This window comes from Anguilla rostrata, chromosome 12 (genome assembly GCF_018555375.3).
Source record: "Anguilla rostrata isolate EN2019 chromosome 12, ASM1855537v3, whole genome shotgun sequence".
NCBI lineage: Eukaryota > Metazoa > Chordata > Actinopteri > Anguilliformes > Anguillidae > Anguilla > Anguilla rostrata.
Genome location: NC_057944.1, coordinates 14,132,948 through 14,160,815, shown reverse-complemented (window position 1 = coordinate 14,160,815; position 27,868 = coordinate 14,132,948). Strand labels below are relative to the sequence as shown.

The window sequence follows — 27,868 nt, the reverse complement described above, 5'->3', positions numbered from 1 at the left end:
TGGGTACATAAAACGCATAGGGATGAATAGGAATGAAAAAAAGTATATTTACTTCTGTGTTGCTCAGGAAAAAAAATAGGTCCCTGGAGAGGAATTAGTTAAGTGTGAAGACATTTTAGAATTTAAAATTACTGTTAAAATAGTATAATTTCGCCAGGGTAAATTCATAGATTTGAATGGACTGCGACGGGGAAATGTCCTTTTTGGCACCAGAGGCTTAATAAACTGCAATACCTCTGATAACCACTGGAGTTTGCGAGCTTCAGAGGGAGTGCCAATTCCGGGGCCTCTGGATAAAAGGAAAGAAACGTTAAAGGTGACCGTGATCTTAGGCGCATGCGCTGCCCTCACTAACGGAAGTGACATTCTCTAGAGGTCGGAGAAGGAAGGCGCCCGGCAAAATGTGTCTGCCTTCCTCCTCATTTTGATAGCTTAAAGCAGTACAGGCTAAATACGAAGTTTATGGAATTCAACGAAGAAGTCTCAATGATACAGTCAGTCTCTCCGATTATACCGCTGGATTTAAAAAGCACACCAAGATGTCGGGGGACACCAGTACTCAGGTGGGTCTACAGAGCACATGAACATTTTCATATACTACCTCCACCAGTCCTTGCATTTGATTGGCTTTCGTGAATACCGATCTTCGATTCGTAGAAAAAGTAGACGGCGTGCTCGATATGCATCCAGAAACATGGGAATCTAAGCTAACGCGTTAACTAACTTGCTTAAAAGCGTTAACCACTTGAGTATAAATGTGACATGGCAGTTACACTTTAGTTTAGAAAATAGCTAATATGGATACTGATCGAGGCAAATGGCTATAGCTATCTGACTGTCTGATCAATTTATTTTGCAATGGCTCCCTAGCCAGTTCCCTGTTGCCTGATGTTAATCAGGAAGTTTGTTTAGCTAGCTAACGATATCTGAAAATGGTGGCATTTCGTTTTTTATTCAATATATATCCAGCGGCTGTAATCTTATTTTAGAACAGAGATGATACGTTTAGGTTTAGCTAGGTAAATAGTATTCTCTAGCTTGGTAATTTCCCATCATTGGAACGTGTGGCTTCTTCGATAATATTTCTACAGACACAGTATTCGCAAATTAAATTGACCTTGGATGGAGTAGGAAAATAATATCTGAATTATGTATATCCTGTTATTTCGTATAGTGTTTTATATGCACATGCCTTTTCTAGATGAAGCAGCCATTGAGTTGCAAGACCAGTTCCCTAACAATTGTGCGTAACTTCCAACACTGTCGCCCACAAGTTCTGCAAGTTTTTAAGCACTAGCCCATATGAACACCTCTTCAATTTTAATAACGAAACCGTAGGCATTTAAACACTGTTATTTGTTAAAATTCCTATTGTGGAATTTTGGAGAGCATTGCGAATGTTCACTTCCTGCTACTCCCATATATGTACGTTATGTGTCCTTCGCCGAAGGAAAAAATGAATAGGCAGCCCTTGTCTGTCAAAAAAAAAAAAGTTCAGGAGATTGACTCGTATTCCTAGTCCTCGTCACTTTTTACCATACTCAGTCATTCGCTGCTCTCAATCAATATCTTGGAAATGCGCAAGTGCAACTCTCACTTCCAGAACCACAAACCGTTCAGCAGTATACGTGAAGGACCGGCTCTGGTGCGGAAGCTCCCTTTGCGTGCTGTCACGTTTCACCTTTTGTGTTTGTTTCCCCGTTGATTGAATGTACAGGATTTTTTAAACGAATAGCTGTGTCTTTGCAGGACGGAAATGGGACTGCTGGCAGGGTCATTCGGATTGGAACCAGAAAGAGTCAGGTAAGGCCATAGATTTGAGTTCTTTCACGGTCAGCTTGTCAAATTTGCATCATATGGAAGCATTGTAATACTGTCCTGAAGCTTCACTGTCAGTTTGCTGGGAGATAGTTGTGGAATTGAACAGTTCAGAGTTGACAATCTAGGCTAAGTGGAATGAAAGATAACTCCAGGATTTAGGTTGCTGCATTATGCGTTAGGTGGAGATTAATATAAGAAAAAGTGCTCTATTATGGCGTTTTGATTGACCTATATTATTTTGAAGATTTTCCATTCGTATTGTAATGAGCCAGCTGGCTGCATACTTTGTTTCCCATTCATCTCTTAATTTTATTCATTTATTCTGAATTGTTTCTGTGTTCTGAATGGTCATTTTTTGGGTACATTGTATTCTCTAAAGATAATCAAATGTACTCATCTGTGTCATAAAATGTAGGTTAGTTTGACATTAGATATTTCATCTAAAATTCTAAAATTCAGTTATAAAAATACAATGCAATCCAGTTAAAATATTTCATCTCTATTTTCTCAAGATAAGTTCAATTACTTTCAGTAGTGTAGGAGTTGGGGTGTCACTGCTGAATAATCTCATTAGAATATCAATTTGTTTTTCTTAGGAAATGGGCACAACCAACTGTTTAATGGGCAAGACAATAGGCATGGAGTAGGAAGTTGTTGGGAATAATAATACATTTAGCAGATATGCCGTCCTGTACTTTAATAAATGCAGAATAGTTTTTTTTTCCTGTGGGACGTGCGCAATACAGTACGGTGATGCGCTGGGTCTGTTCTGTTTGTGTTTGAATGCTCAGCTGGCTCGCATCCAGACTGACAGCGTGGCTGAGAAGCTAAAGGAGCTCAATCCCAATGTCCACTTGGAAATAGGTGAGAATCATGAAGGACCCACACACCCGAGCACAGTCACTCAGGCGTACGCACTCTCACACCACCAAGCGCTAATCCACTGTCTGACTTAAAACAACATGCAGTCTGTCTCACAGTCATGCTGAGGGAAGTGTGAGTGAGTGTGAGTGAGTGTGAGTGAGTGTGAGTGAGTGTGAGTGAGTGTGAGTGAGTGTGAGTGAGTGTGTGCATACGCGTGTATGAGTGAGAGCGAGAGAGCGATGGAGATAGAGACTGTGTGAAAGACTTTCTGTGCTGGCTTTCACTAGTAGCTGCCAGTGCAAATAAGTGGTGGGAGATGGGGACATCAGCAGTGTATACTATGCAGGCACAGTTGGTGCTTGACTTGGATCTGAAGTCTGCTGTAGGACTGGCCCTGAAGTCTAGTGCCCTTTTGTGGGATTGGCTATGAAAACAAGTCTAAGGTGATAAAAAAATTTTTTTCAAATGAACAGATGTTAACTTTTTATTTTTTTTTGTTGTTCCAGTTGGCATGTCAACAATAGGAGATAAAATCCTGGACACAGCTTTATCGAAGGTCAGTGTGCGCCCATGCCCCCCCGTTCTCTTCAAAACAAAGACTGGAGTGCAGTTTTATAACCAGATTTTATTTGCCTGTATAGGAGCAAAATTATGTGCGCTTGTGTTTAGGACACAGTGAGGAATAATGGCACTTATTGCATCATAATGCTCGCACGATGACTGTGCATGTCGTGGAACTTGTAAATATCTTTCATAAATATTTAGCAATGAAATGGGAAGATGGTGAGGAACGTGTCCTCATTCTGCCTTTTTCAGATTGGAGAAAAGAGCCTTTTCACTAAAGAGCTGGAGAATGCGCTTGAGAGAAACGAGTAAGTCTGCAGTCACTGCTGCCTGGCATTCCTGTCCTCCACAGACACACTGCCCCACAACAATCAGGAATGCAAACACTGCATCTGATGCTAGGCCCTCTAGCGTCCAGGAATGTTTATTGCAGTTTGTATGCAATAATGTTGATGTCATGGTGAGGTTGCACAAACCCTCTACTTGGGGGAGGTGAAATAGTTGGAACTGCAACAAGCTGTCAAAAAAAAAGGTTGGTTCAAATCAGTGAGTCACTGGTGGCATACAGTATATGTGTCCACCAGTTTTGGTTTCAGTATGCCTCACCTGTCCCATAACTGGTTGCCGGTGGTGGGTGTTCACATTGGGCTGCCTTTCTGAGGTCCCCTGGGTATTTTACTTGGCGTGTCCCGTCCACTTCGGTGACTCGCTGCCGACGTTCACTTTGTCGTTGCTTGGGTGCCGTGTCGGTGAATTGATGGGATTTTTGGACATCGCGCTCCAGTGATCAGAGCTGCAGATTTGAAATGATCTGTGAGCCAGGAGCCTAAAGGCTTCCTGTGTGTTTGATCATCACCGCTTACCTTCAACTGTGCATTCAGAACAGCCACTTCAGCGCTGAAAAGTGCTGACTTTAAACCTAGTGTGATGATTCTACTTTTTTTAAGGGAGTTTTCAGTCTGAAGTGGATGCAGTCTTTCAATGTCAGTTACAGTTGTGTGTGTGTGTTCCCTTCAGGGTGGACTTGGTAGTGCACTCACTGAAGGACCTGCCCACCACACTGCCCCCAGGTTTCACTATTGGAGCCGTGCTCAAGTGAGTGCCAATAATGACGATGATTGTGACCTGCTATTGAGCTGCTTCCATCGTCTTAAAGCTTGGAGTGAGGCAGCTTAGTGTAATCTCTGTCTGTGATGCAGGTCGTGCTGTGCTTTATTTGTGGCTATGTGTTTGGGACAGTTCACTGTATTACGTGTGGCAAGGTCTACCTTTGACATGTACATTTTTTCTTTTAGGCGTGAAAATCCACACGATGCTGTGGTCCTGCATCCAAAGCATGCTGGGAAAACGCTGGAAACTCTGCCAGACAAGAGGTGAGAGAATAGCAGGGAGGATGATGGGAAATTATTGCAGGGAGCACTGAAGGAGAGGTGGACTCTAAATGCATATTCATCTGCTGAACTTTAACCTTTGAGCAGATACAGAAGGCAACATCAACTCTGTTCATGATTCTTTTACATTCTAAACAAACGTTAATTAGTGATGCTGCCGGTTTTAAGATATTAGTTCAGAAAAATGTGTATGTGTAAATGTCTGTGTTTTTAACAGTGTGGTAGGCACCAGTTCTCTTCGGCGTGCAGCACAGCTGAAGAGGCGGTTCCCTCACCTGGAGTTTAAAGACATTGTATCCTTCCCAGCATGCCTAGCATGGCCCTCAGGTCTTCATCTGCATCTTTGCATCTGACATCACCACAGGGGGAGCTGAGTGCCTTATCTCTCTGCTCTGTGGGTACAGTTAGCCGAGTACCTGTGTTCTGATGCCATTTAAAATTGTTCCTTTATTTTTCATGTTTTAAAACAAAATTTGTATCGCTTTTTCTCTTTTTTTTCCTAATATGAAAAGCGTAAGGCCTGTTTCATTGCTGTAGTGTCCCCCAGGATTTTGGCAGGGAGAATAAATGTGTTGGCTCTGGTCTAAAGCATGTGCTGCTGGTCTGGGGTGTGCAGTCGCTGTGTCAGTTGAGTACACGCCATGCATAGCATACACTGGTGGACTGGAGGCTGTAAAGTTGCTCTTTCACAATTGGATGCGACAACCCAGCCATCTGAAAAGCAAGATAGTGGTTGGATAAACATTTTGAATGCTAGCTTGAGCTTGCCTTAAAGTAGCTTTCTGCAGTGTGGTGCGTGAGGTTGGTAGGCTGGCAGAGTACATTTTACTGTGAATGCACATGGGTGTTTCTCCTGAACGAGGCCTCTCAGCGAGGAAACCTCAACACTCGACTGAAGAAGCTGGATGAGAAGGACGACTACGCCGCCATCATACTCGCGACGGCGGGGCTGCGACGCATGGGTTGGGAGAGCCGCGTGAGCCAGGTACGACCTCACCTGTAGGCCAGGTACACCCTCACCTGCTGGGCAGGTACGCCCTCACCTGCTGGGCAGGTACTACCTCACCTGCCTGCCAGGTACACACTCACCTGCCAGACAGGTACACCCTCTCCTGCTGAACGGTGAATACACCGACCAACATTACCTTCATGTTTATACCAGTGCCATTATTATTTTTTTTAACGTATTTATATGTAACACATTCTTTTCCACTAAGCTAGCCAGGTGGCATGAGTTCTAGAGTACATGTGACAGGTGATATGACACCTGTACAGATAAAATGCAATAAATACAGCAAATATATAAAATACACACAAGTATAACTGAAAACAGAAAGCAGAAATGCAACAGGAAAATGAATATACTGCTGATTAATTTTAGTAGTTTGAAATCATACCAATAGTTAAAAAAAATGCCAAGGAAATAGTTGCAAGCATCAAATAAAAAATGTGATTTGTTAGTTAACCCGAAGCGGTCTGTGGTGGTTATGTAGAATATTGAAATCCAATGTTTTGTTTGTGCTGTTGCAGATACTGGGCCCTGAAGACTGTATGTATGCTGTTGGGCAGGTGAATACATTAGATTTATAAATCTATTTGTTTGCTTGTGGTTTAGAATGGATGTTTAATGTTCTGCCTCAGTGTGCTTGCTCTCTGATGGAGGAATGCTCACATCATACCTTCGCCACACTGACGTAATCTCTGAACTTGCATTCTTGGGAGAGTTTTGCAGTTTTTCTTTTTAATAATTTTTCCCCCGATATGTTCTTCTACCTTTAGCTTTTTTCCCATAATTTGGTCCATGATTATCTTCTAATTTAATTTTTTATAGTTTATTACCATTGTAAACTGTTAGCTATACCTATTTTCAGTGTTATACTTCTTTTGTGTGACATTACTGTGTGTTGTGTGTTTGCTTTAACGCAGTGGTAACCAACCCTGATCCTGTAGGTTTTCACTCTAACCGTAACAAAGCAGTATTTAGTAGTCGGTGTGTCAAATTATGTTTTAAATGAAAACCCACAGGATGGGGTTTCCATTTAGCGCTTTAGCGATATGCACGTTTGTCATGCTACTCCTGTGCTGTAGGGGGCGCTGGCAGTTGAGGTGAGGGCGAGAGACCGGGACATCCTGGAGATGGTGTCCGTCATGCACGACCACGACACTGTGCTGCGCTGCATCGCCGAGAGGGCCTTCATGCGACAGCTGGCAAGTCTTCCTCTATATCCCAGAAGCCCCTTCTCAGAGCAGCCACACCTCTCATGTTCTCTGCACTGATGTAATATGCATGTTTTCATTGGTCTATGCAAGCATACTGTGCACAGATGTGCTGTTCATATTGTAGGTTTAATTTGCATAGGTTTTATTTACATGGTGTCCAATATTTCATTTAAATGTGTCGTATTGACATTCATTGCTGTCCTCCATCTTATTTAACAGCAGCTGAATGGTTTTTATGGATGATATTGAGAATTACTAAGTGGTAAAAATCCACAGTTGAAGACCTGAGTCCTACCATATTTGCTGTTATTAATCCAGTGCAGTCTGAGTGTACATTTCAGGGAAGCTCATTCTCTGTATCTCCCTCCCTCTTTCAGGAAGGGGGCTGCAGTGTACCTGTCGCAGTGCACACAGAAATCAAGGACTTGCAGGTAATGCCAAAAGTCTGCATCTTTGTGTGATCGAAAGCATATAATGAGCAGAGTAGCTCAGAATGACCTCTTCTGTTTTTCTGTTACACCGTGCTTCAGAATGAAAATGTGTGAGAGTCTGTTCTGTGCCTCACTGTGGGTGAGTGAGAGTGCTGTGTTTTTAATGCGAAAGACTGAGCTGGGCGGTAGTGTGCCTGCGTTCACTGTGTACCTGACTTATGCTTCTCGGTTTGCCTGTGTTCACTGTGTACATGACTGTTGTGCCTCTTGGTGTGCCTGTGTTCACTGTGCATGTGACTGTTGTGTCTCTGTGTTCACTCGTTTTTGCAGCTGTACCTAACTGGCGCTGTGTACAGCCTCGACGGCTCAGACAGCCTGAAGGAGACCATGCAGACCAGCATTGAGCCGGGCAATGAGGTCTGTGTCTCTCTCTCTCTCATTAGGTCTTTCTCTCACTTGTCCTCGTTCTCTCACTCCACTCCTTCTGTCTCTATTACTCTGTTTATCTGTTCTCACTCATGTTCTCTCACAGATTCCCTCTCTCCCTGCTCTCCTACTCGCTCTCCCTCCCCATGGGAGAGCTGTTCTCTTTAATGCGTTAGAGCCTGTACTGAAGGGGTCAGTGTGGGACACACATCCACACTGCTTCCCTGCTGCTCTAATGATTCTGTAGACTCTGCTCTGTTTTCCCATCCCAGTAATTCACCGTACAGGCCGTGGTTAGAGCAGTGGGGCGTAACTCATTTTGTCAGGACAGGTCTGACTGGGGGGGGGTTCCGCTGCAGGTGGAGGACGAGGAGGTGGACGCGAGCGTCCAGCGGGTGGGGGTCACCGCCAGCAACGTGTCGAGGGCGGCCCAGGACGCGGCCGAGAAGCTGGGGGTGGAGCTGGCCAAGCTGCTGCTCAGCAAAGGGGCCAGGGACATCCTGACCGTCGCCAGGCAACTCAACGACGCGCGCTGACGTGTCCCGGCCCCTGGTGCAGGACAGACCAACCCAGCTGTGTACGCCCGTGTGTGGCCGGGACCAGTCGCAGTCCGCCACCTCTCCCTCTTCAGCTTTTAGGAACATAAAATCAGTGGCCTTCACTGATGCCAGTAAATCCAGGGAGAGTGTCTGGTTGGACAACAGTCTGCCACGTGAGGCCCCTCTATTTGGACTTAGTGCGAATATCAAAAACTGATGCACATGTTGACTTCTAGATCGCTTCAAATTAATGGCAGACTTAATGCAAAACATTTAATTTTCCAAAGTGCGTATGCTTTTCCTCCTTCAAGCTTACAACTTTCCACATGTTCTCCTCCGTGTGGACCTCCCCATTATCAGCCTCCCATTCGCAGTAATGACGTGGAACGCTGATCACGTGAGAGAGCCAGCCTAGCCCATGAGAACCTGACGTGCGCACGCCTTTAAATGGTACAAGCACCTGAGAAACACTGGATATTTTATTTAACTGTTGCAATTAGCTGCAACTTCATACTTTCTTGAAATTTCCGGTCCGGCAAAATGCAGTGCGAGTGAGGCTTTTGCTCCCACTGTGCGAATGTGCTGAGATTGGTCTGAAATACTCTATATGAATATTATGCTTATTATTTCGCTCACCACCTTGCTGTACTTTCAGTGTCCGGTTGGTGCACGCGCACAATTTTACGGGAAAGGTTATTTCTGTAAATGAGGAAAGGTGACGGTTGTAAATTAGCTGTGTGACAAAGAGCAAAGTTAACGTGACTTGAAGCCGATGCACTTCAAATTCCACGCGTGCCGTCGTTTTCCGCGACTTATCGAAATTCCCCACCCTCGATAAAGGTTAAGGCCCTGCAGTTAGTTTGCAAGCGGCACACTATCACATCCACCCTGCAAACTGTATGAACGTGATGTTGCACAGCCAGTAAATCATGTCTCTGGGATGAAAGCGCTTCATCTCTGCAGTGCCTCAGCAGCTGCAGAAAAGGGAGATTAATACCACACGTGCCAAACCGAATCAGGCTGGGTTTGGATGAGGTTTCGTGGGTGCAGTGTGGAACGATGGCATGCTGGAAAAAAGCTCCAAACAATCCAAAGGTTACTCACTCAGTTCTCCTAAACCAGTGTTTCTCAACCCTGGTCCTGGGGACCCACTGCCCGGCATGTTTTAGATGTTTCCCTGCTCCAACACACCTGATTCAAACAAATGGGTCGTTCTGCAGAGCTTGATGACGACCCATTCATTTGAATCAGGTGTGTTGGAGCAGGGAGACATCTGAAACGTGCAGGGCAGTGGGTCCCCAGGACCAGGCTTGAGAAACACTGTACTAAACGTCTGTTTGTTCAGCCGTTTCCGTTATTCATGTAGCCGCGTGTTTTTAAAAGGTTTTAGCTAATGGATTTGAATTTAATATCGAGCCTGAAAATGTAAACAAAGTTCTACAGTGTAAACTGCAATGGTAAAGGCTAAGAGTATGCGGACATCTGCTGATGCTGCTGTATGTGCCTTTAATATATATAATCATGCTGATCGGCCTTACACCAGCGATCAGTATATAAACACACTTAACAGCCTTACATTAGTGTTTACATGTAAAACCACTATCATTTATACTTCATCCTTGTGTGTCTCTGCATGTATTTTCTAATAAAGGCATTTCTTTCTTCCATAGTATGGCTAATGTGTGTTCAGTTTTCCTTTTTTACCCTCCATTTCAGTCATAGTTAGGCCACCAGCGATGTATTGAAAGGCCTGATAACAGCATTTTATATTTTACGCGTGCACAGCGAGTTGTTCTAATGTGCGGTACTCGAAAATGAGAAATTGCTTTTTTTTAACACTAAATGCTTTTTGTGAATCGGTTGGCATCCTCAAACGTCCATGCACGCTACTGAAAGTGGACTAAGTAATACTTTAATAAATACAGAATACACACTGTTAATGGTCCACAGAACACTGCATGTTCTGTGGACTGCATCCCTGCTCGTGTCCCTGCCAGCTCCACCCTGGTTAGAGCCACTGTAGACTTGGTTCTGTCTGAGAAATGAACGAGAAAACTGCACCCAGTACGCAGTATTGCGCAGTTAAGGACTAGCTATTATGCAACAGCCCTGAGCGATGGGAAATCTGTTTTATGACTTTTATGCAGTGGACTTCATGCATATTCGCTACCTCATAAAGCATCCACGAAGATAAGTCATTCTTTTCATCTCACAAATGGAAAATGGAGTACGTCCTCCTCAAAGGACGTGCAATGCTTCAGCTCTCTCCCAGCAGTGCTCTCTGTCCTAGTTTCCTGTACAGTGCTGATTGTATTTCGAGCTTGTTTTACTTTCTGAAAGTGAAGAGAACAGCCTTGAGTTTTGGCTGAGCTGTCTCCCTCCTGGAGTAGTTTCGATATCTCTCAGTAACATTCAGGGCTACAGCTGTCATTTTATAGTGGGGGGGGGTGGTATTTACCATATTGTCAATAATGAGTCACTGAAATCTCAGTGGATGGAAGTTTAACATTTAAGATGACTGCAACCACAAATGTGAATTCAGCATATTGTTGCTATTAAGAAATATCAATGACGGCAGATTGCACATGCTGTACTTATGCTTTGCGAAAGAACAGGACAAGTATAGCACCACTTTGTTACAAATCAACGCAATGGATTTGACCTGCATCATGCTATTTGCATGACATTTAACCAACTCAATCTGATAAACCCCCCAAAAATGGTACTAGCATGCTTTAGGTTTTCAATCTGATTTATCACCCAGGGAAGACTACACTTTTCAAAAATGTCTTTCTCTGCTGCATTTGATTTATTTTACTTTAAATTTACAATCTATCCTGCACTTATCCAATATTTACTCAAATTATTTTACTCTGTCACTAAAAACACTCCAAGAAACCCAAAAGAAAATTGGCCAGAGATCAATGTTTCAATGATGAAACCAACCATTTTGTTTTGCTGTGGAGAGTGAAAACCTTATGATTGGTTCAGACGAGTCAATGATTGACAGTTCACTTTTAAACTGCACTCATGAAATGTTACTCTCCAATCATTGATGCCCAGGACTGTGAAAAGTCCCCTCAATTGACTTCGGTCAGAGGTACACTGGATGTTATTCACAAGCTGCAGAGAAAGCTCAACTGAAACCTTGAGTGGTTTATTAATTATTCAGTTGCCTGTTTGTCTCTGGCTGGGAACCTTGATCCAGTGCAGTATGTGCACATGAGATGTGTGAGAGGTACAGGTGAATGCTGTTGGGCATAATCTGCCAGTCTTTACCAGTCGGTGGTCATTTTAGATTCCACCCTTTAAACGAACAAAGAAAAATATCTGGCCACTTTATGAATTATATATATGACCAGCTACACTTTTGAAAATGAAATGCAATGGAATACTGCAGGTCCAGACAGACCCAACCAAATCCCATTTGAACCCAAACCAATCTCACACTGAATTAACATGAGGATTAGTACTACTTCCACAATCCCATTTAAATGGAATGATATTCAATTAAACTACTACTACTACTTCTAATAATAATAATAATAATACCGTCACACGCTGGTGTGACACCCCCGGGAGGGAGATGTGGGAGATCTGGGAGTGGATGCCGGTTGCCACATGGAGAAAGAGAGGCACCCATACCAACACGAAATCAAATAAACTAAAATCTTCACCCTTCCCCCTCACGAGTTCCGGGTGAAAACAATGAACTAAAACAACAAACTAACATAACAAAACAAAAGAAAGCAAAACTGAGCAGCAACATTTCAGTTAACCGCTCATAGCTGGCATACTTTTCAGTTGACCAGCGCCTCCTGCTTTTCAGCGGTGGTTTACTTTCATTTTGTGCTCTGACAAACACACAAACAAAGCCTAAATAAAGCTCCCGGGCTTGACCCCGAATTGTGGAGAGCAGCAAACCTTTAAACACTTGGGCTGATTAGTTAACCTAGCTGTGCTATCTCCACCAGGCCCAACCGAGATCAATCTGCTTCTCCAGCGACTGAGATGCCATAAAGACCAAGACCAAATATTTCAAAATTATAAATATTGCATGTTGACGTTTTTTAAAAGTATGTTATGGAATTCTCAATTAATACAAATTGAGTGTTAAAAGATGGTGCACACAAAGTAAAAGCATTCTGTTTTTTGGGGGCTCATATCAGCAGTGATGGATATGGCATGGCCAATGCAGTTTGTGGAGTGCTGGCTGTGTGTATGCCTATTTGTTTATATCATATAAACACATTTAGCAACTAAATACATTTTTGTAAAATGTAATGCAGGGCTGTATGTGCATCACTGCAGTGTGCCTGTATGGGTTCACTCGTTTTAATCATATGCCTATTTATGTATACATGTCTCCTGTCATATAGGTTGAAAATTTTCCTGCTCTGTAATCGTCATTGTTGGATTGGATTATATTGAGCTGTGTTTTCTTTGTTCCCAAGTCATTGCGTTCCATAACACCACATGCACTCACTGCTGTCACTGACATGGATGCTATAGATACCGACCGTTGGTCTTTTTGATCGAGAAGCGGACGTTCAGAAATAATAACACCAACGTACAGTGCATGCTAACGTAAAAAAACAAATGTATATCGCCGACGTAAATTAATTACACCTCGGCGGATTGATGCTGGGGGATGATCAGAGCCACACAGCAACTACACGCGAGGGCGCTCTTCTAGACACACCGGAGAAGCGTACAAACATGGCGACGCGGCGGTCATTCAAGATGCTGTCTCCTCTTCGGTTTACAGTATATCTTTTAATAAGCGTGGTGCCTGAGTCTTCTTCCTCCACGCTTCGGGTTCACCAGAACGAGCGTTTTATGCTGCCGCAAGACAGGGGGTTTTCGTGGGTAAGCGCTAACGAAATTCAGCTTGGGGCGAACGGCGAGGCAATCACACAAACGCTGCGCGGAGAGAGTGGAGGCAGAACGGCTTCGGCTGCGCATCAGCATCGCAGTCGCAGGAGCGCTGCAGAGTCGCCCCTGCCGAAGGTGTACGGGAAGGTAAGCCACGGTCGCTTTATTAGTCACTGCGTGGAATTTCTGGGAAGGAAAAGGAGAACATCTGGAAAGCAGTCCCTATTCAACCACTGATGCTGCTAAAACGCACAGTTTTAAGATTCACTCAGAAAGCAGTCGAAACTCAGCTTTTCACCCGCAACTATTTGGGCAACAATTGGCTAAATATGACAACATATGCTACTCACTAAAACAGCTAGCATGTTAGCAGCATTTCTCTGGAAAAACACTGAAACTGTCATCGAATGGTACAACAATGTTGCGATAAAGTGCAGCTGGCTGCCGTTATTTAGCTGCTGGACTGTACTTGTTATGCAAGTTATACAATCCAAATGTGTCGGTCTAGCGTTTATAAACAGTGTCTTGATTTGTTTACTAATAGCACACGGTAGAGCTATGAGAAACGGAAACTTAATATTTGTTAGCCAACTGAGTAGGCTCGCAAAACCATATATCAACAATAAATTAATCATATTGGCTCAGTTGCTTTCTTAGTAGCCCAATGATAATTACTACTGACCACCAACTTAATTGTCGCCACGATATGCAGTGTAAGGAACCTATTACAATGTAACGAATTTAAGATTAATTGCAAGATTGGTAAATAATATGCCTTTACGCAACTGCAGAAGCGCATCACTTTACATAAGGACATTGACATTTTGTTGCTGCTCTGTGCTCTGCTAAGATGATCTGGGTAACATTTTGGAGTTCACCTCCAGTCAAGTTCATTCCTGCGTTTAATTCCGAGTGGCATATTTGATCAAGCCAGTGAACTATGTGTACACAGAAAAAACAAAATCAAATCATTGACTTGATCAGGCTACCTTGATCATTACCGAACAGTTTTTGAACTTGAAACGTATCGTTAAAACCACTCAACACGCCTTTGGGGAATCGAGTTGCACAACAAAGATACAATAATAGGCTTTCTGTGTTGCGTTATTTGTTCCTACCTATGGCACGAACCGCAGTATACACGGTCTGTTCGAGAAATGATTCTGTTTGCACGCACGTAGGTTGGGTTTTTGACATTATTTGCGACACTATATTCATCATAAAAGAGCTGATCACGCCGAGCCATTTCTTTTTAAGAGCTTTTGTTCCTTCCGAAATTATTACACATCTGCGTCATATTATATTAAGAATGTATCCCGAACCGTGCTCAGTTCACTATGTTTAAGTACCAGTAACCTACAAAGGAAAACGAGAATTTATGAACGCTCGTGCAGTTTATGTCTCACATGGTAAGGGCTCAGGTTCCAAATCTGATCTTTTTTATTTTAGTGAATAAATGGTTAATGGGGTAGTGATGTGTGTGGTTACAGTTGTGTATAAACAGTGGTCATAATTTAGCCGGGTATGCTCTGGCTGCATTTCCTATTTGAGGTAGTGTTTTGTAGTGGGACGTGCACTGTATGTACGTACGGAGGAAGTAATTCGAGCATTTGAGCACCTTATCAGTTAGAGACACAGGCTTGTGTGGACGTGTAGCTTTCATGTAAAACAATGAACCAGTGGATGGTGTCCAGGGGTACTTTCTGCTAAAGCTGCAATCTCATGCTGAAGGTTTGTTCCAGTTTCCATTGCGACTGGCAGCCCTTGCAGAATGGCATATATTTGACTGTACAATCATCAAGGGAATGAGATGTGAATGGGAGGTGGCAGGTTTGCCTCAGAGACACTGATCAGTTGGGTGCTTGGGTCTGGCTGTTCTAGCTGAACCACACTCTGATGCTTTGAATGCGCAGGTCAAGTGCACGCCTGAAGAATGAGCAGATGTGGCATCTATAAGCATGGGATACAGAGGGTTACATTACATTTGGAATCCAGAGCGACTATATATATATATATATATATATATATACTGAAGCAATGTAGGTTAGGTACAACGGCAGTGTCCTACCTGGGATTCGAACTTGTGATCTTTGGGTTACAAGCCCAACTCCTTAGCCATTGCACTACAATGCCTCGTATTGAGGCTGAATGTGACCCTTGTCATTGTGTAGCACTGCACGGACACTCGCATTTCCTGCACTTACTGCGTTTTTTGTTGTTACTCACTACTTCTCCTTTCCTTTGACTCTTTCTTGGAATTTAGACATTTCTTTCTCTCCCTTTTTTGTGAGTCAGCTGACCATCTCCTGGTTCCCTCTGCTTGTTTCAGTGCAGGATTATGTAGACCCCGGCGCAATGGGTTTCAAAGCTCTTTGTGGCCAAGTCAAATATAATCCACACATTCCAGCTATCAGACATTGATCTCTAAATCTCCCTCGGTTTGCCTACGGGGTGTTGTGCCTCAGGTTATCTTTTAGAAGGGATTTAAGAGAAGCTATGGATGGAGTTTAGTCTATCAGTGTGCCTAAACCATACCGATTTAAAGAAACTGTGTGATGTTAGGGCTAAAGACTGTGCTTAGCATGTTTGGGTTGCACATGAAAAAATTCAGCATCTTCCACCTGACGAGGTGACATTGAGAAACACTCGCATGGTGTGTCCTGTTTATAGGCATGGTTATTGGCAACCAATGAAAGAAGGGGTGCTAGTGTGTGTGTGCGTGTGTGTGCGTGCGCACCCTGAAATAGCATTGAGGTTCGAAAGCTCTTGCATTTTGAAACTAATTTCAAGGGGTTTTGTTTATGCTTTTATATTGTGGCAGCAGCAGTGATGTACCTGGAAAAGGAGAAACTTATCCCAAAAAATAAAGCGTCCTTGGGCCGTTGAACAGATCATAATGGGTGGTGTCATCTCCCCCTTTGTTGGAGCCAAATCGCATCTGTAGGCCAGTCTATCACTGCAGTGTCTTTAGCCAGCATGGCAGGGCTGCACACAAGCACATGCATCTTTAGAAATGTGTGCAGCTAGCCGGCTAGCCACTGTGTCTTCATCATTCTTAAGTCCAGCAGCTGAGCTGAAGCAGCTTCTGTCCTGATAGAGACAGACTGCTGGGCCCATTCACACAGAATACATGGGAAATGCCCTCCAGACTGAAACCCTCCCTTTGCTGTCATCACTGTGGCCAATTATACAATGTTGTGCAGGACCCTGGGCAGGTTGACACTGGCATGGTAAGGCTTTTGTCCCGGCTTTAGACTTCACCATTGCATTAAAGCTGTGTATATTAGCCACTAGCCAGGTTCACCACTTACACTGGAATGGAGAGCAAAATGCTCTCCGTATTCCTCCAGTCAATATTTAATCTAGCAGAAGTACATTTTTTGTAATTTTTACTAATGAGCTGACATGACTGCCTTTTGTGGTAGTATATATACATTTGACAAATTCACAACAACAATGATTAATATATGCTAAGGAGCAAAAATCAATGGACAGATTCTGTGTGACTGGTTGGTTTTGGGCTTAAATCCTAGATGATGACTTGCAGATTGTCCCCATGTACCTTTGCATCAGGAAATGCTTAGAATTTGTTGTTTTAATAGCAGAGAAAATTAGTGTATGGAAGACTAACAAGGTTATCAAAAGGTCTTGTGGCAAAAAGAATATTGTAGTGATTATGCCTGTCAGGCAGGGATGTTTAGATCAGGGGTAGGCAACACTGGCTAGAGATGTTCCTGGTTTGTGCTAGGTCCAAACTTTTAACTACATAACAGGATTCATTTTAATTCGGCAGGTTTAATGAATACAGGAGACCATGTTTGGAGGCACTCCACTTCCCCATTCAGAATTTTCTGGCTCAGACTTTTAATCATTCGTGAAACTCTTGTGATCAAGCTCAGATGGAACGAAAACCAGAAATGCCACCGGTCCTCCAGGACCAGGGTTGCCACCCCCTGGTTTAGGCACTCATTTGTGCCTAAGATGGCCTCTGCAGGACTTACTGTGGATTGTACTGTGCTATGCAGTGTGCTCTCCTGGATGACCTTGCTGGGTGATCTCCACAGCAACCCCAAGGTTTGCAGTAGCCTAATCGGTATGAAAAAATAATATTTACCTCAGAGCCATCGGTCACAGGCTGTTTGGCAGTCAACAAATGTTGTTTTCAGGGAGAACATTACCCAGGCCCTTCTGCAACATGGCCAGGCTCTGTCATTTTTTTGAAGTTAGAGCTTCCTACAGTATGCTGACCTGTTTGTTGTATGATGATAATCCAAGGAAATCAACGTAAAACAAAAAGGGCAATGTAGACAGTTAAGTGAAAGTGCTGTTTAACCGGCCTTGTTCTCACTGGTGATTTAGCATTTAATTTTGCACTGGATAAAACCAGGACTGTATTAATATTTAACCAGTTCGACCAGTTCAGTCTGCTTGTGAAAGAAAGAGCAGATGCCAAAATCTGCGGACGGATTCCTGGCTGACTTCACATGCACCGAGTCTCCTCACCCCCACCCTCAATATTCTGAATGCCGCAGTGTCTGTGTATTTTACATAAATTTAAATTCATCATCTAATTTTTGTAACTGTACACTGTAGTTACCTCAGGAAATGTTTCTAGAGCAAATGCTTTCTACACTACACCCGTGTTTCCGAAAAAAAGAAAAAAAAGTCTATTTAGGCAGAACTGCTGAGGAGGAATACAGAATACCACACAGCGTTTAGAGACAGTCCACATGAATTGTGTGGAATTCAGGAAAAACTGAATTTGTAATACATTAAGTCAATCAACCAAATTGTTTCCTAGATCTCGTAATTATCTGAAATTTTAATTTCTTTGTATTCTTCAGGAGCATGCTAATGTTTGTGTATTTATGTCTTGGACCACTGATTCCCACTGTGGACTGAGTGGGCCCTGTTTTGTACTGATACTGGTTCCAGATGTGAAGTATAAAGCAGGAACCATGAACACCCCTTACAGAGCTGTTCCATATAATTAAAACTGAACATTGTCTTCGCTCTTCATTTCCTTTAATTAGACTCCGCTATGAGAACTCTACTCATCTGAACTAATTTAATAGAATTATTATGGGTTCAGCATTTTCTCATAATGAAATATACTGCTTAAGTCTCAAATAGAGCAAGAAAGCTAATGTCCAGCCCCTGTTAGCTGTAAGAAACTGGGAGTCCAGCTGCTGTTAAACAGACAGTCTGGTCTCTGCCAGGGCCTGATAGGGATCTCTTAAGAGTGTCTGCACAGAACAGAGCCTGTAGTCTCCGTCAGAGCAGATGGGATTTCTCTCACTCATAGAGAGCACTTGGTTGGAAACTGGAGAAATGCCTCCGGCAGTACCAGCGACCCAGCTTTTAGCCCTACACCATGCAATGCAGTCCCACACCACAGCTCCTATTAGACTGTTAGGCTTTTAGCCTTTCTCCACACACCGTAATAACCTGTTAGCCGGTTAGCCCTACACCATGCAATGTAGTCCCACACCACAGCTCATAGTAGGCTGTTAGCCAGCCTTTTAGCCGTACTCTACACACTGTAATAACCTGTTAGACAGTTAGCTCTACACCATGCAGTTTAGCTCTGTTTAGCCCTGACAAGTCTTTTCCCACGCTCCAGTGCTGTGTTGGGTGCACATACGACCAATTTCTACTTCGTTTAAAATGTGTTTATTAGCAAATGATGCAAAGCAGATTATATGGATGGAGGCAGGGCATGTAAGAGCATCGGTTATACATCACTTACTGAAGCCAGGGGAGCTTTGTGGCCAGAACTTCCCTCAGCCACTATTTATCTCTGGTGTTAGTGCGCACATAACTGGCCAAACTTGTCAGCTTGCCCTGGTTAAGACCGTATGCCAAATAAATCACTGAATGTAAATCTTGCTCCACTGTAACTTAAAAGCACGCATGAAAAGGGTTTTGCCTCTGTCCCCTCAGCATGTGGCAGTTGTAAATGAAGTGTTTGAAAGCTGAATGGGCCTTTGTGTCACTTCTTCTGTAGCTCCCGAGTAGCAGCCTTTTAGGAGCTGTCTTGACAGTGTGGAAAGTTCTCGATGTTTTTCTGGCTCTGTGACTCTTACCAAAATGTGTCCTTTTGCTGCAGGTTGTATCTGGTGTGGTCTTTCTTATCTTATGAAAACTGGTTCAACTCTGGTTGTTGGGTATGCTTCCCTGTTTAAATGTGATCTCTACTCACACACACACACCTGATAATGTGAAGAAGAGTAGTATAAAGAAGTATAATTATTCAGCTGGGCTGGGGCCATATGTTTCTTTGAGTCTCTTGGAGGCTGGTATTGGCTGTTTTTAATTCAGAACCAGCCTTCCCCTGATCCCTGTCTGACTGTTGGCTCTGTTCCCACTGTTTGAGGGCCTGCTTGATAATTTTGGATCAGTCTCAATTAATACTTCTACTCGCACTTATTTTTCTTTTGGGAATTCAGTAAAATTTTAACCTTGTACAGAATTTTCCTAAACCATGTATTTTCCAAGTAGCCTATTTTCACTTGATGTAAACATGGTATGATAAAAATGTAGCACAGTTGGGGACCATTTTGATGTTTTTGCTGTTGTTGCTGTTCTTGTCGGATGAAATTTGAACGCGTGGACTTCGCATTAGCTGTCTGTGCCTTCCTGTCCTCGGCCATGTTCTGCTGCACCTGATCCAAGTTGTGGCAACGGCGTATCCATGGCAATTAACATTTGAGTTTCACCTGTGATGTTCTTGCTCTGTCACTGGTCCTGGAAATCTTCTTTGTTGTGGAGGTTAACTTGTCCCCTTACTTCAATATGGATGTGTATTATTTTTCATCCTTTCTTTGTTACAGAAACATTTTGAAGGAAGCTGTAAGATAAATGTTTGTTTTTTTTGTCCTGCTGGCCATAGCTATAATAATAGTGCTGTGAGCTAAAGCTGCCTCTTTATTGTGCTGATAATGGGAACAGTTGTTACTGCTGTATTGGTAAATGGGCACCTGTGAAAATGATGTCTCTCTCTTTGGTGAGACATGAGACTTGGAAAAGATGATATAACAGCAGATAATAAAGGTAACTAAACTGGGTCTGCCCTGTTGTGTAGCTATAGGGCTACATATAGGCAATACTGTTTTCAGGTTAAAAAAATCAAATAATTATGGGTCCATACAGTAGCCTATATCTGTGATGTGTGGCCAGTGGAAGACACTCTGTAAAACATACACTGGCTTTTGGCCCCCATATACCAGAGCCCCCAGAAGGCACTACATCCCTTCAGACACATTGAACACCACATGCAAACCCAGGTCATTGTTTAAACAAAGCATATTAACTGGTTACCTGGAGTTTTTGTTGGAATGTTTTTCATAACAGGGCTAATTCCTTTGTTATGATTGCCTGGGATGTGTCAGCATTCTGAATTTCAAATGAGGATGTTACTGCAGGTTTCCAGGTAATTGACAATATATTTAGACGTATCACCAAAGTTCGGCCATCCTCGTTTGCACTGTAGTGGAAAATGCATAATTCATTATTTAGGCTATGTGAAATACTTGCACTGTGTATTTCCCCCCTCAGGTTACAAATTATTATTAGTCTGGTTGTGTGATGAAGCTCTGCTTACCTGATTTGAAGGCCTAACATTTTCAGCATTGGGAGACGTAAGCAGGAGCACAGCGCAGCCTCTGTGGGTCTTTAACAGGTGCTCGTTTATAACCAGAGTTCTTACTCTGATTTGCTCATTCAGAATGGTTAGCCAAGGTCAGCCGCTGATTAATTTGCGCAGACCTGACCCTTCATTTTGCAGGAGGAGGAAATGCAGGGAGAGGAGTGGGGACAGAGCAAGACGACGGAAAAAAGCTAATGACAGAAACAACAGGGGGTTCTGGGAAGGCCTTTGGAGTTCCAGTAAGAGGGCTGTGAGTCAGTGTAGTGGAGCGGGGTGGGGTGTTAGAGGCAACGTGAGCAGAACTGGGTGTCTGGGTTTCCGCCAGCTCTCATTGCGCAAGGGTTTTTTTTACGGAAAACAAACAGTGGGTGTGATCTCAACCCCCCACCCCCCACCCACCCACCCACCCACCCCCTCAGCCAACAGACTGTGAGCTGCAGGCTGGGAATAAACTGTGAGATTGTTCACACCAACAATTTATCTGTAGATCTGCTCTGTGTGTGTGTTGTGTTGTCTTGTTTGTGCTGTGTGTGTGTGTGTGTGTGTGTGCTTTTGTTTGTATTTGTGTTTATGTATTTGTGTGTATGCGTGTGTTTGTGTCTTTGTGTGTGTGTGTATGTGTGTTTGTGTATGTCGTGAGTGTGCGCGTGTGCATGCATGCGTGTTTCTTTGTGTACGCGTGTGTGTTTTTCAGGGATTCGACATTGGAGTTTGTGGCACTAATTATCTGAATTGCGGTTCTCCTCAGAATACTAATCAGTGCTTTGATAAGGCTCAGTGGAGATGGATTATCTGGTTAATGTGGTAAACGTACGGAATACCAACAGGCTTCGTTCCAGGAGAATGTCTCTCCACAGTCATGTTGGCGTGGTGCTGGTTGCCACAAAATGTCGTACTTGCCCGTTTCCTGTCCGTATCAGGCAGGTAAGCCAGACCGACGCATCAGTGCAGAGGAGGGAGACCCCCTTCAGCACTGCCCTGTGGGAAACACGGTCCGCTGAAACCGGCAGCCCCAAGTGGCTGAATGTATTAGGAGAATAAATTAGGAGGAAAATAAACAATGTTTGCTTGTTTTGTCATGTACAATACAAGGTCCCATAACCGAAAAGATGTTGTGGGACATTTTGTAATTACAAACCGAGCTGCCTGTTTGCGGAAGGCTGAAGGTGATCCGCGCTGTCGTGGCGACGGTAGCTCCCAAAAGGCGCTGGGACTGAGGAGTACGTGAGCTGAATGTGAGCCGACCGCGACCAAGGCCGCGCGAAGGACGCGGTAAATCACCTGCACAGGAGAGCGCAGCTCTGAGCACACTGTGGTCTGCTCAGTAGAGCTGGAGCATGCATGCACACACACACACATGCACACACGCACGCACGCACACACACACACACACACACACATGCACACACACACACACACACACACACGCACGCACGCACGCACGCACGCACGCACACACACACACACACACATGCACACACACACACACATACACACACACACACACACACACATATGCACACACACACACACACACACACACCACACACACCACACACACACACACATACACACACACACACACACACACACACACACACACACACACTCGTATACACACAAGATGCTTTAATGTGATATTGTGGCGAATGACTGTCACCTACCTGACTCGGTTGTCATGGGGACCGTTACAGCAGAGATGGGATTTGTGGGTCATGCAAGAAGCACTGGAGTTTTTGGGGAGGCGGACGCCAATCGCGTCAGACTTTAACAATGTTCGTTTCACATAACATTTTTATAGAGCATATTAATGCGATGGAAACCGTATTCATTGTGTTTGTTGATTGTGTGTGATTGTCAGTGCTTGAATGCTGTCCCCTTTTTGGAGAGGGTATGCAAACAGCTGCAGCTTTGCAAAGTTTTAATCTCTTCATCCCGTTAAGGCATACCCTTGAGTGTATATTACCTACATTTTGTGAGTAAAACAGCCTAGTTTTTGCTGTTGAGGGCTGAAAAGAGTTTGGATTAAAGGAGGCAGCAGAGGCTATCAGAGCTCTACAGTGTGAGGATTACACACTGCTGTTATTGGGGCTCCACAGCCAGTGAATGAGGCTGCAGTCCTGCTTGCCTGTATGGTGTAAAGCTACGCTCAGTGAATTTTCCAGAGCACTTGGAGCAGCCACACCCACCTGCCTAGCTGTGCCTTCTCCTTTCCAGTTTCAGCAGGGAGTACTGCCATGTACAATTATACACACTAGTTGTGCACTGACTGTCACTTACACGTCTGCCTGTGCCCTGCCCCTTGTAATACATTAGCAGGCAGTGGGACTCTTTAGTAGTGATCCATCTCTTCCTGGGGTGCCTAAACAGTCTGCTTGCTTACCGTCAATCTGCTCGTCCGAAGCACAAGTACAACCCCCTGGCCTGAATCGGCTAACTGCAACACTCTGCCAACCTGAGGCAATAAATGTCTGAGGAGAACCAGATCTGACAAGAACAACGGTTTACAAATGTACTGTCACAGGGGTCTCTGGGATACAAGTCCTCTCTGTTCCTCCAAATAGTGTATGTATAAAGAGGTTAATGATATACTGTATATTCAAATAATTATACAACGAGTAAATGTTGTTATGTCTGTTCATTAGCCAGTCCTTCAGTCATAATGTAATAAAGATGGCAGTAAAGCCTGTCTGTGATAGGACGGCTCTACTGTAATTTGTTAATAAAATAATTTGGCGTAATTGTCCAGGACAGAGATAAGAGCCGTACCCCTCGCTGCGTGTGCCAGCTCTGCAGGGATGATGTCATCGGCCCGGCGCGCTGCCGACGAGGTGACGCGCTTGCCGCAGCGGGCCACGTGACCCGCGCCGTCCCCCCCCCCGCCCCCCCGCCCCCGCTGCTGAATAGTGATGCGCTGGGAGCCGGGGACGCGAGGAGAGGGGCCGTAAACATTAACCCCGATTCGCTGTCTGCCCCCTCGGAGAACAGACCGCGGCGGCGCGGCGCTCGCTCTGCTGGGTTATCTGCGCGGTGAGCACGCTGCCGTGACACCGTACCCCAGGTACATTAGCGGCTCGGAAAGCTGATCTGCCGCGTTAATGGTGGGGGCGGGGGGGTGGGTGCAACCGAGAGGTAAATTACTGGTGAGGCGGTCCCGCTCCACGCTGCCCACGTGTCCTTGGTCTGGCTGGTTGATGGGATTTTTAAGTTAAAATTCATTATTCATTTCTCGCTCATTAAAAAAACAGCGTTTCTCATACTGGCGCTTCAGGTTTTACAGCCTCACGGTTTTCACATGCAGGCTGCGCAAGCTCTCTCTCTGTGACACACAGGTAATTGAAAAACCAAAACGGTAGATTAATGCAAAAAGAAAGAAGTGCGTGGCTGAAGATGCGGTGCGCTGAGCGGGCCCGTTGTGCTGTGCGTTAAACACACGCCCGCCTGGGCCGTGCGGCCAGCATTAAACATTAAGCCTGTGCTCACAGAGCCCGCAGTGTGCTGGGTTATTTATGGGCCTGTAAAAAGCCTCAGGCGGCGGGCTGGGTCGGGGCAGCCAGTCGGGCCGCTGCAGTGCGGCTGGCGGCTGGGTTTTTGTGTCCGCCTTCCCCTCTCTCGCCCCGTCCGCGGGCTCGCGCTCCGTCCCGTCCCGATGCTCTCCGCCAGCGTGCTGTGGTGAACCCTTGTTTTGGCTAATGGCTGGCTACCCTGTTACCTGTAGCCGCAGTGAGGGCGAGCGGGAGATTGGGCCCGGTCGGTCAGTCTGGGTCTTCAGACACTGAGAGCTTCTTTCTGTTTGTCTGAATAATCTTTTATTGCCCTTCTTGTGTGTAGAGGGTTCTGGGCGACATGCATTTCCAGGCTGCTTGGTGAAGAGATGAAGCCATTGCATTGGAAGCCATAAAGTGTGTTTGTGTGTGCGTGTGTGTGTGTGTGTGTGTGTGTGTATCTGCGACTGTGTGAATCTGTGTCTGTGTGGCTGTCTATCTGTGAGTATGCGTGTGTGTGTGCATGTGTGTGCTGTGAGTCAGTGACTGCACCAAATTTTCACAGAAAGCATAAAAGCCAGTTTTGATCCTACAGTACATTGTGGGGAATATGGTGGATTTATTTTATCATTACTGTATTATCTCCTGAAGTAGGACATAAGAAGGCTTTGGGGGGGTGGGGGTGGGGGGGTTGGCGAGGGAACTGTTCAACTGTTTGAAGCCGTTCAGCTGTTTGTTCTCGTTATTGAGCAATTTCTATTTGAAAAAATTCTGAACTGTGCCAGTAAATTCTGTTTATAATTTCTGTGGTGGCTATAGGTCTGATAACGAAACTACAGACTGTGCATGAACTGAAGGAGAGAAGCTCAGCTGTCCTTTCTGCTCTTGCTGTCATGCAATCTTTCATAGGCTGTTCTGTAGACCACACCAGAGAAAGAGCGGTAGCTAAGCTGAAGGGAAAGAAAGCAAAATCAAAATGAGTAGAAGTTGGTTATGGGGTGACTGGACGCGGAATCTTCTCTAGCTAGTCAGATGCTATCAGAGCCTGCATGAATACTTTGGTGGTGAGGAATGCAGCATAAAACTGCGAGTGCTGCAGCAGCTTGCTGGGACTACTTGCAGTAAAGCACTTCAGCGACGGTCAGGATGACCTCCTTTTCCCTTGGGCCCACAGGAAGTACTTACTGCTCTGATACCAGTTCAAAGGGCCCGGGCAGTGGCTGCTCCCTTTATAAACAGAGTAGATAGAGTGCCAATGTCACTGCTGTGAACATCAGTATCAGTCTGTGAGTCACTGATCTGCGCTGTGCCGGTTTACCAGTCTGGAATGGTGATCAGATGCACACAGTCTATCTGTAAAAGTGTGCAATTCTGCAACACCCTTTGACCTGTAAATCAGTGTCGCATTGGAACTCCCTTAGCAGTCAGACCCAAAGCAAGCTGAGCACTCGCTAGCCTGGAAGACTTTGCGACGTGGCTTTACTGTCCTGCCTATGGAATTATTCGCCAGATTAATTGGTTTAATGAATCCCTCGCTCTCCACCTCAGCTGACGTGTGGTGAGCGTTCTAGTTGAAAAAAGTTGCTGCACATTGGCGGAAATTCAGTAGTTTAACCTCTTCTTTGTAAAAAAACAAAAAAACAAAAAGATTTGAGATCATGGAATAACAGGTCCTACAGAAATGCTTTGTAATTGTCCAGACTCGCTTCCAGCCAGTAACGCAGGATACAACATTGTGAGGTTAATGCTAGCGAGACAGCTACGTCATCAAGTGTCTAACTTGTACTTAACACTAAGCTGTTGTAGCTGTTAAAGCACATATTTGTAATACCCAGCTGCTGCCAGGTCATCAGGATAGCTGAGTTCAGCTACATAGCCTTCCATAAATTCCCTCAAAATTTGCATACATGCCCCATGACATGGCGTTTACATTGAGCTGTGTTTGAACTAAGGCCAATTTGCCTTTGTAAAAATAAAAAAAATAATTTTTTTGTGTTTTAGTTTCTGGTTAACGCAAAAAAAATGTAATGTCCGAAACTGAACATATTGAAGCTGTTTGGCATTCTTCCTGAAGGTCCGTATGATAAGCTGTAATCGGTCTTCATGGGAAGGCCAGGAGAGAATGTACAGGAGAGAGGCGCTGGATTATGTAACCTCAGAGTTAGTAATGGGACCTGGAAAGGCACCTGGATTGAGCACAGAGACCCCTTTCTTTGACTGGGGCGGCCCAGGCCACTGCTGCGCTCCTGTGCTGCTGCGCTTCCTGTGGCTGGCTGAGAACATCAGCTGGTGGAATGCTGGGTAAAAACATTTAAGGCTTTACTGACAGAAGGGGGGGAGGGGGGGGGTGTCTGGATATGAAATCAGCTGTCTAGGCAGAGCAAAATGCAGTAATGCTGGTGTGTGTGTGTCTGTGTGTGTGTTTGTGTGTGGGTGCACGTGTCTGGCTCCATGTGTAGTTGTGTGTGTTTGTGCACATCTCCCTGCAGAGTAAATTGAGCCTGAACCAGACAGCAGCTCTGTTTCTGACGGTACCCACTCCTACAGCACATTAAAACCTGGATGGGGTTCTCTGGAATTTAATTACATGGTTGATTTGTAACTGTAGTGATGTGGCAGAGCTGGATATGGTCCTGTTCTTTCTGAAAGATCAAATTTCTCAGCAGTGGGGACCTAAATTGATGGATCTATGTAACAGGATTTCAGTGCTCTGGTACCGACTGTGAGCAAAATTACAGCCTTCAGCAGAGCTAATGCCATTACCTGCCAACAAGGAGGTCCCGTACATCTTCTACCACACTAAACACACACATGCACACACTCATGCACGTACATGCACACGCATACGCAAATGAACACACACACACGCAAACACACACACACGCACGCACAGACAGAGAGAGGGGAAACCCCCTGTAAAAATAGGAGAGAAGTAGTTTTGCTTGTTTTGCTTTATTTCAATGAGAATGTGTTGACCACACAGAAGCTTGTGTATTAATGTATTTGTGTTGTCATCATGTGATTTAGTTCATGGAACACTACATTATTTACAAAGGCCAGTATCCCAGTAGTGGATGTTCCCACATCTTTTGAGTAGGGAGATGAACCATTGCATTTATATAGCTCTTTTCCAGACGCTTAAAGTGCTTTCCAGTGATGAGAGGGATCTCACCTCGTCCACCTAGGTGATGCACGACAGCCATTTTGTGCCAGAACACTTTTCACACGTCAACTAAGGTGGAGAGGGAGAGAGCAATTTTTTTTCCCACTTGAATCAGGGGGTGATTAGGTGGCAGGTCGAGAGAGAGCCAGTTTGGAATTTAGCCAGGACACCGGGGAACCCCCTGCTCTTTTCGAAGAGTGTCATGGGGTCTTTAATGACCACAGTGAGTCAGGACCTCGGTTTTATGTCTCATCTGAAAGACAGTACATTGTCCCCTTCACTGCACTGGGGGATTTGACCAGAGTGAAGATTGCCCCCAGCTGGCCCACCAACACCACTTCCCGCAGCAACTTTGTTTTCCTAGGAGGTCTGCCATCCAAGTACTAACCAAGCCCATCCTCGCTTAGCTTTGGCCATTTGGCTGGGGGGGGGGGGGGGCAA

The 27,868-nt window shown here is 44.6% G+C and overlaps 2 protein-coding genes across 3 annotated transcripts in view; both read left to right on the top strand.

The window, feature by feature from the left end:
- The first annotated feature begins 319 nt into the window (after positions 1-319).
- LOC135235600 (porphobilinogen deaminase-like) lies at positions 320-9,925 on the top strand. Of its 2 annotated transcripts, none has more exons than XM_064301218.1 (14): positions 320-563; positions 1,750-1,803; positions 2,613-2,685; positions 3,192-3,241; positions 3,502-3,557; positions 4,267-4,344; positions 4,545-4,622; positions 4,858-4,933; positions 5,512-5,625; positions 6,171-6,209; positions 6,729-6,852; positions 7,242-7,291; positions 7,622-7,708; positions 8,077-9,925. In XM_064301218.1, exons 1-14 carry the CDS (start codon positions 540-542, stop codon positions 8,251-8,253), a joined length of 1,080 nt encoding a protein of 359 aa, XP_064157288.1. In that variant the 5' UTR covers positions 320-539; the 3' UTR covers positions 8,254-9,925. The 2 variants fall into 2 exon arrangements, with proteins under 2 accessions (XP_064157288.1, XP_064157287.1); XM_064301217.1 differs by having other exon boundaries at positions 322-563; positions 6,729-6,848; positions 7,238-7,291.
- Positions 9,926-12,747: 2,822 nt separating this feature from the next.
- Positions 12,748-27,868, top strand: part of LOC135235574 (sortilin-related receptor-like) — a 59,085-nt gene continuing 43,964 nt past the window's right edge. The window contains exon 1 of the mRNA XM_064301156.1: positions 12,748-13,278. Coding sequence (XP_064157226.1) covers positions 12,898-13,278 — 381 coding nt within the window. The 5' untranslated portion in view covers positions 12,748-12,897. The remainder of the gene's footprint in view (positions 13,279-27,868) is intronic.